Consider the following 12,655-nt stretch of genomic DNA (forward strand, 5'->3'; position numbering starts at 1 on the left):
GTGGAGCCGAGAGAGGACAGGCTGCGGGGACAAACTGCCTTCACCGGGCTGACTGACGGCACAAATTTACTGAACCAAAACAGTTTTCATGTCGGCTCCGCGGGAAGAAATCTACAGTGTTTGTATTTTATTGATTCAGTGATTTTATTTCCCACCACCGTAGCGGGCGAGAGAGAATCTGCCCGCAGTGAAACAAGCCAGCTCACAGACAAGACCCGGGAGCCTTGATCAATCGATATAGATACGGATAATAAGTTCAAAACACATATACAGCGGGATATTTGTGTGATTTAAACAGCTGCTTGCTCAGATTGTGCTGCACTAAACATGACGGAAAAAGACCGGGAGCGTAAAAAAATGCGAGCGGTCTTCCATAAGACTGTCTGGGACTCGGTGTGGATTGATACAGTTAATAAAATGGGAGCGTATCTGTTCCGTGAGACACGCGAGTGACGGACGTCAGGAACGCTCCTACAAATGCCTTCTATGTGGAGTTGGCTGTCACGGCCTCATGTTCGCTTACATGAGAAGTATTCCAATAAATTACACTCGGTGAGGTTTATAGATTGTTAATGTGAGTGAAAGACAGCACTGGTACCACATCTGTAGATGTTGGTAGACACTCTGAGTCAGAGTGGTGCATACCTACTTTTTAGGTCGGGTTATTTGGAGTGTCTAAACTCAGCTGTGGCCAACGTTTTCTCAGCCCACAACCCTGAGCGTGTCCTCGCATCATTGAGTTTCTCTGGTTTTTCAGCCCTACAGGAAATGCCTGGACTTCAGTGACTTGCTGCCTGCGTCGCTCACAGCGTCAGGCTCGCACCTCCACCTTCCCTTCGCCCTCTAAACGCTGCTCCCAAAAAGTTTTGAGAAGGATTGCTGACTCACAAAACCCCACACAATGAAAGCTCTTACGCAGATCTTGATTGGCAGGAACGCGTGTTACCTCTGCCTTTCACCGCGCTCTGACTCTGGAGGAAAATAAACCATGCAATCCAGTTGAGCCACAGCAGAGTGCCTTTCCCAACCCTTTTGGGAGTGTGAGCAAACACAACAGTGTTGCTACAGTGATCCTCATGGTAAACACTGCCAATCAGGTCAATCGTACAGATATTTATTTATTCTATTTCTTTACCCGCGACTCTGATTCATGCCTCAGACTGCTTACAAGGTCCATTCACGACGGTTCAGCCAGAGCAAACAGTGGCGCAAACACGGCACAATAATCTACCAATTCATGTGACTCATTGAGCCGGCACAATCCATTCACACAGCTCACACAGTGCAGGCTCACACACACACACACACACACACACACACACACAAAAGTGCCTCAGGTGTCAGAGCAGATAGCCCTTTTAAAAACACACAATCAACAGGCTCCTACCTGCAATTTGGCGGCGGGTCCAAGGTTATCTCTGCTAGCTCTTTCTGGATCCTAAAAACGAGATGAAGATCTGTGTTACAATCACACTCTGAAAACACACACACACACACACACACACGCACAAAACACAGACAGTTATATAAATCCTGCCTGTAAAAATCAATCTGTAAGTGTACACACTGAATACCTCATTGATTTTCTAATGAGCTCCTGAGAGCTGTGACTGAACACAGGAATAAGTCCTGTCACACAAGATCAACACGGGGATGCATGGCTGAATATTTGCCGTTTTTTTTTTTTTTAACTGCGCGCGCATAAATTGATATTGATGTCACAAGGCCATGTCGGATGAGGGAATCATCATCTGATATATCTGAGCAAATTAATTTGGCTGCTGATCATGGTCCTGTCTCACCCCTCACGCTTTCAGGAGGCTGGTGGGAGCATTTCCCTCATAGGGCACATTAAAAAAAAAAAAAGGTTTGATGAATAGACCGTAGAGGGGTCAGATTTCTCCCTGGTTAAGTATTCATGACATAACTACGCCAGTGATTTGCCTAAAAGGATCCAGCAGCCAGGTGTTATATTTTACAGTCATTCACTCAGCTGTAAATGCTGCAGTTATTCCCTCTTGTGCAGAGGAGACCACCTCTGTCTCATTTACATTTCTGCTTTTGTTAAACGCGAGAGACTCGAAAATGTTTCAAACCAGGTTTTTCCACCAAGGTGTTGATGTATCTACAGTTTGCTTTTTCCATGACTTTCCACAGACTGTAAGTAAATGTGCTTCCATGACATTAAATATTTATTTTCTTTCTTTTGGGTTGAATATTCTCTTTCTGATGCAGTTTAGTTGACAACTCCAACAAAAAGCATTAAATATGTGAAACATCTGCATCTTCTATTGTCTGTTTTGTCAAATTTTGCAATATTCTAGAAATTCAATGACCTGAGCTTTGTCCAAAATCACTCAATATTTACTAGATAGTGCATGACATGCCCTGCCATCTTATTTTGCTTTGTGAAATTTTGCTCTACATAATGCTCTCAAAAGCTGCTTTTCAACTGCAGGAACTTTACACAGTGACTAAGAACCTTTTGAGGAACCTTTTCCTGCATTTCCACCACAGGGATCAGGGTCTAAATTAAGTTCCAGGGAGATTGCTCAACCCCCAAAAAAGTCTCTGCTTTGGGGGTTGGGGGGTGGGGTTACTTTCCAAAAGTACAGGAACTTTGGGGGCGGAGTTTGCAGAGATGACCATCGCTGATTGGTCAAACACACACAGCACAGCTTCATTCATAAAACAAGGAAGTACTTTAGTATCGATTTAGGAACTTTTTAGGACAAGGGAAGGACATTTCTCTTCATTTTTTAATATTAAAAGTAAAGTAAGGCGTCCCGACTCATTTTAAAAAAGATGAGAGAAAAAGAGAGAGATAGCATGAGCGAGCTGAGAGCAGGAGTGAGTGAGAGGGAGAGAGAGAGACAGCGTGGTGGTGGTTGAGCGGGGGCGAGGGAGCGGCGGTAGTGAGAACAAAGCAGTAAATGAGAGAAATAAAATGTTATTTTCTGATTGTTTCACAGCGGTTATGTTCTAAAGGAGAAATTAATAACCATCAAACACTCAACGGATGATTTACAGTGAAGACAGCCACGCATAGTTTCATTCTCCTCCTCTGCATTTCTCCTTTTCATTCATTCATTACATCCAACTCCTGCAGCAGTAAATACAAAGGGCAAATCTGTGTTGTTGTTTCCTCGTGTTAATACTGCGTCTCTAAATGCTGCCATCATTTTTAAATTCCTCATGGGTCTAATTTGCATGATCTACCTGGTTCCTCAGATAGAGTGGAAACACAAACAGGATGCACAACAGGGACTTAAAGTTCCAAGTTTAGTCCTTGAGATTAGTTCCTCTGGGTTCAAAGTACCTGGAACTTTTGGTGTGTTGTGTCAAATGTTTGTGTTAGTTTTTATCATATTTAGCAAACCTCAAGTTTTAGTTGACTAAAAGTCTGGGCATTCTAGTCTTATCTTAATCAAAGAAAGTCCAGCCAAAACCATTAATTTTTTTGTCATTTTACTGAAGTCAAACTTATTTCATATAAGATTTAATCTTATCGTTATCTGATGAAAAACACAGGTTGAATGATTAAGAATGCTGCTTTGCAGGAAGTGTCTGGTCTGATGGTATCAATATAAGGAATACATCCAGTCATGGAACGTGCTCTGTTTTGCATATTTATTTTGAACCAGCATGATTCAGCAACTGTGGCCCGATACTTTCTTTAAAACTATTATAAAACAAGGAGAGCTGTTCAGACAATGAAATGTTTTGAAACCAATGTTTTGGTTGCCCAAAGTATAAACTTACCTTTCTGTTCTGAACAACGGAAATAAAAGTAGTTAACCTAATAAAATTGAAAAGAATACTGTACACACACCAACTGCAATCTGCTTGCAATAAAAAAAATTAAATAGATCTGAGGTCGGTGTTAATGAGAAAAGAAACATGTGCCCCATGGACTTAATAATGACATAAGGTTAACAAAATAACTGTCTGGTAAGCTAGTTCACATGGCATCAGTATTAAAGGTTAAACAAGGTAAGGTTTGCTATAAGGAAAGGTAACGTTATACACTGCTACTTTAATCAATACAGCTGTCTACACAGGCTGCATAACGGCTCATGTTTCACTCACACTATATACACGTAAACGTGACCTGAAGTCTATTTTCCTCTGTTTTATGTGTGTAACTACAGTCAGTGTATTGGGCCCTGAGTGTTTCCAACACGTGGGTGACATACACTCAACACTGTACCTGAACGCCTCCACTGTAGACACAGAGACAGAGCACTCACTGCTGCTGCTCTGCTAGCGTGCTGCTCTGCTAATGTGCTGCTCTGCTAGCGTGCTGCTCTGCTAGCGTGCTGCTCTGCTAACGTGCTGCTCTGCTAACGTGCTGCTCAGGCTACAGCTCCCGTGATTCTATAATATTTTGTCTTCTCTTTTTTCCTTATTTTGGCAAAGTTTTTATGTTTAAACTACATTTTAGTTTTGCCTTTTTTGTCAACAGTCAGTGTTTAATGACGTTGGGGCCTTCCTGTCATTGTCTCGTCTTAGTCATGGAAAAAAAAGGTTGTTGATGAACATATTTAGTCATAGTTTTCATGAACGAAATTAACATTCATTTCACGATGACATGGCAATAAACGGATGTGCAAAATCACACCGCAAAAGATGCAACGTGAGGCTCACTTACATTACACTAAAACTCTTTTTCAGCTTGAGAGATGTACTTTGTCAAACATGTTAAAATGCTACTTTACTGTACAATTGAGATAATATCTACTGTATTTCTCTGCAGGATAAAAGGGTCTAACGTTTATGGATAATGACATGCTGCACTTGTGAGTTTATTCTTTTATTTCTGTCAATTGCATGTAAGACAATGTGCAGACTTTCTCCAAATCACCAAATAATTCACGTCAAATTTGGCCATGGAATCTTTTGGCTCCTCATTTTCAGACACAATATACAGTAGTGACTTTCAAATCCAAATTGTGATCTGTGTTCCCAAGGAACTCAGCACTTACAAGCATATGGTTTGGGACGGTCCTTCTGTCTACACATTTTGAAAAGCCAAAAGTTATTATGAAAAACTATCTTTGTAGCCAACATTTTATGACTTAATGATGATTCTTGCATAGAGTCAAATGCAATGTAATGTAACTTGTTGGCTGGCTTGACAGCAGTGAATAAATGAATTATTCATCGATGGATTTCGCCACATAAGCTTCTTCTTGGACAATTGTTATGATTTTTGCATGGCGTTGAGATGATGGAGCTGTCTACTGCTGGAATTCACAAGGCCTGGTCAGACATGCTAACGAAATATATGGTGCTGGAAGCTTATAGTGATGTAGTGACTAAAAAGCAAGACTGATAAATTGTCCAGGTCAGTATATTGGCAGATATTAGCTTATTGCAGATATATCGTATTACTGTGTATGTTGGTGAATGAAAAAAAATGTGAGAACTTGAGGATGAAAAAGAAGACGTCTTTGTACAAGAGTATCAAGATATGTTTGAGGTCATTTAGAATCAGAGTTGTCACTACGTAGTTTATCTTTCAACTGGAAAATGTCCCACTTGGTACATATCTTTGTAACAATTCTAAAAAAAAAAGTATATGATTGTATATGAAAAGTATATGGTATATGATTATCAAACCTCTTAAACATCAACACCAGCATTGACCTCAAGCACCCAGCATGACTTGCTCTAGTTGGTGAACTACTGTGGCCAACACTACTAACCAAATTGAGGTCACAGGCTATTAAAGGCCACAGGGTGTGAGAATGAGGTGACGGGACACTGTATATAGTGTTTGAAACATATGTCGTCTCCAGCACAAAATAGAAACAGTACAAACTGTTGTTTACTTGGTATTTTCTTCTGCGGGGTTTTGTCTGAGGTCAGCTACAAAGAAGGTACAAAGAAGTCAACACTTAATCATAAAAGAACTCCTGGAATGGCTTATGCATCACAGGTTGATGATACATAACCGGGTAGAGTATCCAAGGGGGGGGATTTTCCTTTAAACTCTCCTCAGAGGGGAAATGACTGCACACGACTCACTCGGGGGAAAGAGGGAAAAAAAAAAAGACATATATTTGCAAAGAAGCCTGTAATACAATCTCCACGGTTATGGATTCATTCTCAGCTTGAGTGCATGCTGTGTAATTTTATCTGCAGTATTTCCTGAGGTGGCACATTTTGACGGCTGAAGCTGGGGACCTGTGAGAGAGTGGTGCAATGAACAAGGATGGGGCAATCCGAAGGGAAAAAACACTGATTATACTGCCAGTTCCTCACGCTCGTGCTCGGCCTCTTTAAAGCAAACACTTTCTCTAATGTTCCACAGCTCATTGCATTTGATAATCCCTTGAGACCCTGCGAGCTCTAAACTATTACATTCTGCATCCTCAACAAACACAAATAAGTCAATAACATCTGAGCATACTTTTTATGATGAAAAACACCGGCTTTGGCTTGTGTGCAGCAAACTGCACGATTTATTACAAGAACTATCACTGTAGAGCAACTAAACTTGGTGCCTGCCAAACATCCTATAAAGTGGTAACCCTCCAGGTCCTTATTTTTTATGTTGTAGCCATCTCTGGTGATAAGAAGTCATCGCTGGATTTATTTCAAACTGCCTGTGGTGGCTGAAGTCACAGGCATACAGTGCTCACTTCCTTTGTGCTAGAGGATGTTTTTCCCAGGAAATACCTGGTGCCAGACTGTTTGCGAGAGTACATGTGGAGGCTCTCAGTTTCAGTTAGATATAGATCCCAGGGGGTTATGGCATGGTAGTTGTTACCAGATTGGGATGCATTGGGAAGCTTTTCATCGCATTACACAATCTTCCTCAGCGCACGGAGATTGCTCAGTTATCTCTGAATTGCAGATATTTAATTTTGCAGAGCATGTTAAAGCTGCACTAATCAATATTTTTATATTAACAATGGATCAAATGACTATGTGTAATGTGAAAATGGTTTCCTGTAGTGATGAAGCCAATTATCTCCAACTCAGCAGTTCCCCCTCAGCCCAAAGGAGCGTTTCAGGACCCAAAGCGTTACTGTTCGCTTCAGTCTGTCAGTCAACTAGCTGGTGAACATTGTGGTGAACATTCAGCAGCTTAAGATGCAGATATTTCTATTGGGAGTTAGTGGAGGCCAAAATAGATCTAAATGGAGAGTAAATTTAGTGGCCAGAAATACAATTCCAAATGAATGCTAGTGTTGCTCTGCTGGATGTGTAAATAAACTGGTGTTTCACCATTAAAGCTGCAATATGTGCTTGATGATAGCAAAAATGGCAAACATTTGCTGGTTACAGCTTCTCAAATGTAAGAATTTGCTGGTTTTCTTTATCATACATGATAGTGAACTGAATATTTGGAGGTTTTTTGTTGGTGGATGTCACCTTGGGCTGTGGAAAATTATAACAGCCATTTTTCCACATGAACTTACATTTTACAGATCACAAAAATAATGAGTGCAGGTTGAAGGACTCCTTGTCCATGTTGGCTTCCATGTTGAGATTGAAGGTTTGTTCTTGATCTCTGAAACAATTTGTCAACCAATAGTTTAGATGTAGCTTTGCGCCACAGAAACACACCTTGATTTTTTTTTTCCTGAAATAAAGGGGATAAAGAAACTTATTTTTCTCCCCAACACAAACCTTAGGGTCCAGCTTTTATTAGTTCTAACCCAATTCAAATTATTTCAATGAAATAGCCGTGATCAGTAAACTTGGACACACAGATTTGTGCAGTCGACCAATTGCAAGTGGTCTTCACAGTGGTGACCTTTGACATAAATACATTCCTTTCTGTTGAATGATGTGTTTACTCCCAACTGTGCACATCGTTTCCCAGCAGCCTTTAAGATGGGATTGGATGTGTGCAGAGGGGCTCGAGCCATTATGTTGGTGATAAAAACCCAACAGAGAAGTGACCCAACCAGAGTGCCAAACACCTATCAACACGTCATGGAGCACATATTTAAACAAGTCCCTGTCAGTAACTCAGAGAGGACACCCAGAACTCTGTTTTGGTCTGTAAAGTGTCATTAAATTGTGACAAATGCCCATCACAAGTCAACAGATGTCACTCGAAGACATTCAGGTTACAATAGTAAGAAGGAAGAGTTGTTTTGAATCATCTAGTACTAAAATTGGACAACAGGAAATGACTAAAATAACCATAAGTTGGCAGTTTAGGTATCTGCTAAGAATTTCTCTGGAAGTGGAGGGAAGTGATGCTCTAGTGATGTGTTTTCAATAAATAGAGGAACAATGTACAAAGTACAAGTTAGCAGATAAGGAGAACAGCACCACTCACAGAAAATCAAGCCTCATTAGGGTGGTAACGAGTGATTATTTTCATTATTGATCGATCTCTCAACTATTTTTTGTTTTGTTCTTAAAATGACAAATGCTAATCGCAACACTCCTCATATTGCTTTTCTTCCGACCAACGAGAGGAAAAGCAGTTGTGCGAGCTGCATGACGAGGGTGAAGTGGAAAGTCCCATTTTCTCTCATTCTGTGCAAATGATGATGATTTCACAAAACTAATTTTCCATGAAATGGTTTGACAAAACCCCGAAGATGATCAAAAACTGGAGAGGTTGTTTAATTTTGCGAACTTTGTCTCTTGTGTGTTTATGAACAGCAAATCCTCAGATTTCAGAGGCTGAAAGCTGTGAATGTTTGGTGTTTTTGTTTAATAAGTGACTCAAATGATTAACCGGACTATTGGAGTTGTTTCTGTTGAACAGCGTTTCAAGAGTATCTAACTTCCATGTGGTGACATATTTCAGGATAGACAGGCGGGACGTAACGTTAGAAATCTGATTTGACTGTTTAAAAGTGGGCGTGTCATAATGAATCACAGCTCTGTGCCGCTAAAAGTTGAAGATTGATTGATGGGTGGATGTCATGATATTATTGGTTGAAACTCAAGCCCACGTAGGCATTGGCATATATTGTTAAATAGGTGCACGTTATGATCAAGGATGTGATCTAAAAGTGTTAAAAGGTATTTTTCATTTCATCTCAACTTTTACCGATTAATCACATAAGTGTCACCAGCTGTTTTCACTGACAGATGATCTGTGGAAAGTCAGGAAACAACATATCAGTGAGTACTTAGCAGCAAAGAGAAAACCATAGAAGGAGTGACAGATGAGCACTTCAGCAGCTAAAGAGAGCCATCGGGGCAGAGTGGGCAAAGACCCAGCCAGGGACACAAAGTAAAAGAGACTGATCTACCTCTTGGCGCTGGTGGAGAGCTTGGCAGCGGTCTTGCTGGAGATTTTGGCCTCCTTCTTCTTGGGCTGGGTCTGGTCCCGCTGCTCGGGGCCCGGCTGCTCCGGAGGAGCCGCCTCCCTCTGCTCAGCATCTGAGCTTCCCCCACTGGTGTTGGGGCTGTCGTCCGGCCTCGGCTGCACCTCACTGGACATGCTGACACTGCCGGATGGTTGTGCGCACACACACACACACACACACACACACACACACACACACACACACACACAGACACTGTTACGCATACTTACTGAGTACACAAAGACACACACACGTAATAGGTTTTGCTGCAGCCAATGCTGTAATGCTGCTATTTCTGAATTGCGGTTATGGAATAAATATGTAATCAGTCAAATCCACTGTAATAAAGCAGGATGATGTCAACTACCTGATGTATGAATTTCAAATATGGCTGCAAATAACAATTTTTCTTGATTATCCATTATTAGTCTGTTGACTATTGTTCCTATTTTATGAATAACTTTTGAGTTACATTTTTTAGTTCAGTTTATTTATTTACACAGACAACAAAACACAAAAAACATTGTGCACAGACTAAGAACAAGTATTTCAAAAAAGTCCAGTGGGCTCATCCAGGGTCCAGAAAAAGCTCATAATTTGACCTTGAGCTGGAATTGTTCTGTCAAACTACTATTTCCAGTGTCAAGCCTGAACTGTGATTGCTTCATCAACTCATTGTTTAGTGTTAAAAATGTCCATCACATTTTTTTCAGAGCCAAAATTTAGCCTCTTCAAATGACTTGTTTTGTCAGAGGATGAGAATATTCCATTTACAATGATGAGTGAACAGCAAAGCTTTAAATTTGAGCAGCCTGAACTAGTGAGTGTTTGGCACTTTGTCTTGATACATGACTTAAAACTATTCATCTCTGTCGTTTTGTTCTGACTAATCATTTCAGCACTAGTGTCAACGTTGATCTGATATTCAGAGTTTAGAGCAAACTCAGGTACTTAGTGTAGTAGTCTCCAGTTGGGGCATTACAACCACATCTAACATTCATTTCTACATTCATTGGATGATGTGTGTTTATTCCATTGATGGAAAAGACTTCATTAAATGATGAGCAGTGGTTTTATTAACCTAACATTTCCTTCTAGTTCTTTGACTTTAGTGTCTGTTGTGGCTGAAAGCTTCGGAAACAACAAGTAAGTGAACCTTCTGTTGAGAAGGTTTTTCCAAACTGCTATTTCCGACATCAAGAAAGGATAATAAAGCTTAATATGATTACCATCAACCATCATCATTTTTGTCCTTAATTTACTGTTTGTCTTTTTTCTGTTGACAGTGTATTGTTGGATTTTTTTAGCCATGCTAGGTAGCGATATATCCTACTGACTTTGGTCATCTTTGAGTCTACATCTTTACTTTAAAACTATTGGATAACTGTGAAATTAGCTGCATCCTGAATCGAATCACACAGCCGAGAATCGGAATCAAATCCAATCGTAAGATTCCTAAAAGATTGGGGATCAGGCTATCCCATGATCCCACAAAACAAGACATTTAAAAACGTCTGCAAATAAACCCATAAGGAAAATAATCTTTGGTTGTATCCTTACTGAGGTTATTCCTCCTCTAAGGTTATCCCGTGGTCCCCTGTAGAGGAGTATTTGCAGCAGCAGAGGATAAAAAGTGAAATACAGACCTCAGATCTTTTAACACTCATCCTCAGAATCAGTCGAGCTGAACGTCTGCTGGTCACAAGCCTCCAGTCTCAATAATAAAAAGACACCTACAAGGTCATGTTCACTAAATCCAATTCCCCCATCAGTCTGCCTGCATGTGTGTGTGTGTGTGTGTGTGTGTGTGTGTGTGTGAACCTCAAGGTGAATACCTCTATTTACATTCCCAGTTCTGGTATGAAAAATGTATGATACAGATGAATGAGTGTGAGGGCTCTTTCTCTGCGTGCTGTAGAGCTGAAATGAATATCAAATTGGACAGAAGTAAGGGCAGATTGTTCAATAAACATGACAGCGGGTTTGGCAAGCTGACTTGGCATTTGACATTAGACAAACAGCCAGTGCACACACAGGCTATCTGATGCAATTAACTGCATTTTGTGGTGAGCTGATGCGGGAGATAATTGGGGGATTATATGGGTTAGGATAATGCAGAGGGGCAACATTTCACGGGTTATAACATGTACATGCTCTGGTGAACGGAGGCCTCTCAGGGTAGAGTTGATACAATGTAGAAAATGATGTGTTTCCAGCTGTCAGGTGAGCACAAACACATTGGAAGTTCAAGTTGCAGACTGAGCAGCAGATCACTGTAGGTTCTTGCCATTAGAGATTGGGGTTTTTTTTCCCCCCCCTCCTCCTTCAGGTGTGAAGCTGTCAGAACACCTCAGCCATACCTTCATGAAGCTTTTTCTAACATGTATGTTATTGAGGAGGCCCAGAGAAAAATCACATCCCAGAGAGAGAAGCCACATACATTCCGACACAACCTTATCACAATTTAATTATTTGCTAGTAAACAAACCAGCTACGTGAGGGATGAAATATCAACTTTTCTATTTGTTTGGCGCTGTTAGCTAAGCTCGCGTATTTCGGTTGATAGAAGTTGACATTTATTAGACTTGAGTGCTGTTTTGAGCGGTGGCTGAATTAAACGGTGGCTGCTAACGACTATTCAATGGTATTTTACGGCCTCCTTGTGAGCTGTGTTCACACGTTTAGTGAGGGGTAGGTTTGAAAGGCAGCCTCGGTTAGGAGACATCTTCATACAGTAGGGCAGAACGAGATGAAACTGAAGCACTGACCACTGCCAAATCAGCTCCAGCACAAAAGACGGAGCGGATGCCCCCCTCTTCTTCTCTCTCTCTCTCTCTGTCGCTCTCTCACTCTCCCCCCAACCACCCCTCCACCCACCGCCCCTCTCTCTCTCTCTCTCTCTCTCTCTCAGAGGAGACAGCGATAACAAACCTCTCTGCTATCTGTGGAGTTGAATGTTTTTAGACAATAATACGAACGACTCACCTTCCTAAGCGGGCTGGACGCGCGGCGGCAGGAGAAATGTGTGAGAATGTCCTCCGCAGTATATTCCGTAATCCGTACGCTGGCTGGCTGTCCGCGGCTTTGACTGACTGCTGGAGAATGTGCCGAACCGAGACCGTCAAGCTCCACAGAAGCTACGAGCACTGCTTCCGATGTTAGCTGGCAAAATACAAGCAGAAGGGAGCACGGTCGTCTCCCGCGTGTTTCGAGTGAGGCACGAGACAAGAGAGACACGAGACAGGGTGACACCTTGCACATAAAGTCAAAGACTGCGTCTTCTGTGGAGTTGCACCTCCAGATTCAGTACTTCTGCTTATATATAGTTGCAGAGCAATTCGCTCAATGCAAAAATCATGTGTATG

At 41.4% G+C, this 12,655-nt stretch overlaps 1 protein-coding gene across 1 annotated transcript in view; it reads right to left on the minus strand.

Annotated features, from left to right (window-relative positions):
• LOC122969984 (ubiquitin-conjugating enzyme E2 E2-like) overlaps nt 1–12,482 on the minus strand; it is a 68,006-nt gene extending 55,524 nt beyond the window's left edge. Inside the window, exons 1-3 of the mRNA XM_044336056.1 lie at nt 12,276–12,482; nt 9,234–9,431; nt 1,388–1,438 (exon numbers count right to left, since the gene is read on the minus strand). Coding sequence (XP_044191991.1) covers nt 1,388–1,438; nt 9,234–9,424 — 242 coding nt within the window. The 5' untranslated portion in view covers nt 9,425–9,431; nt 12,276–12,482. The remainder of the gene's footprint in view (nt 1–1,387; nt 1,439–9,233; nt 9,432–12,275) is intronic.
• Between the last annotated feature and the right edge of the window lie 173 nt (nt 12,483–12,655).

Source organism: Thunnus albacares, chromosome 19, assembly GCF_914725855.1.
Source record: "Thunnus albacares chromosome 19, fThuAlb1.1, whole genome shotgun sequence".
In the NCBI taxonomy this organism is placed as follows: Eukaryota; Metazoa; Chordata; class Actinopteri; order Scombriformes; family Scombridae; genus Thunnus; species Thunnus albacares.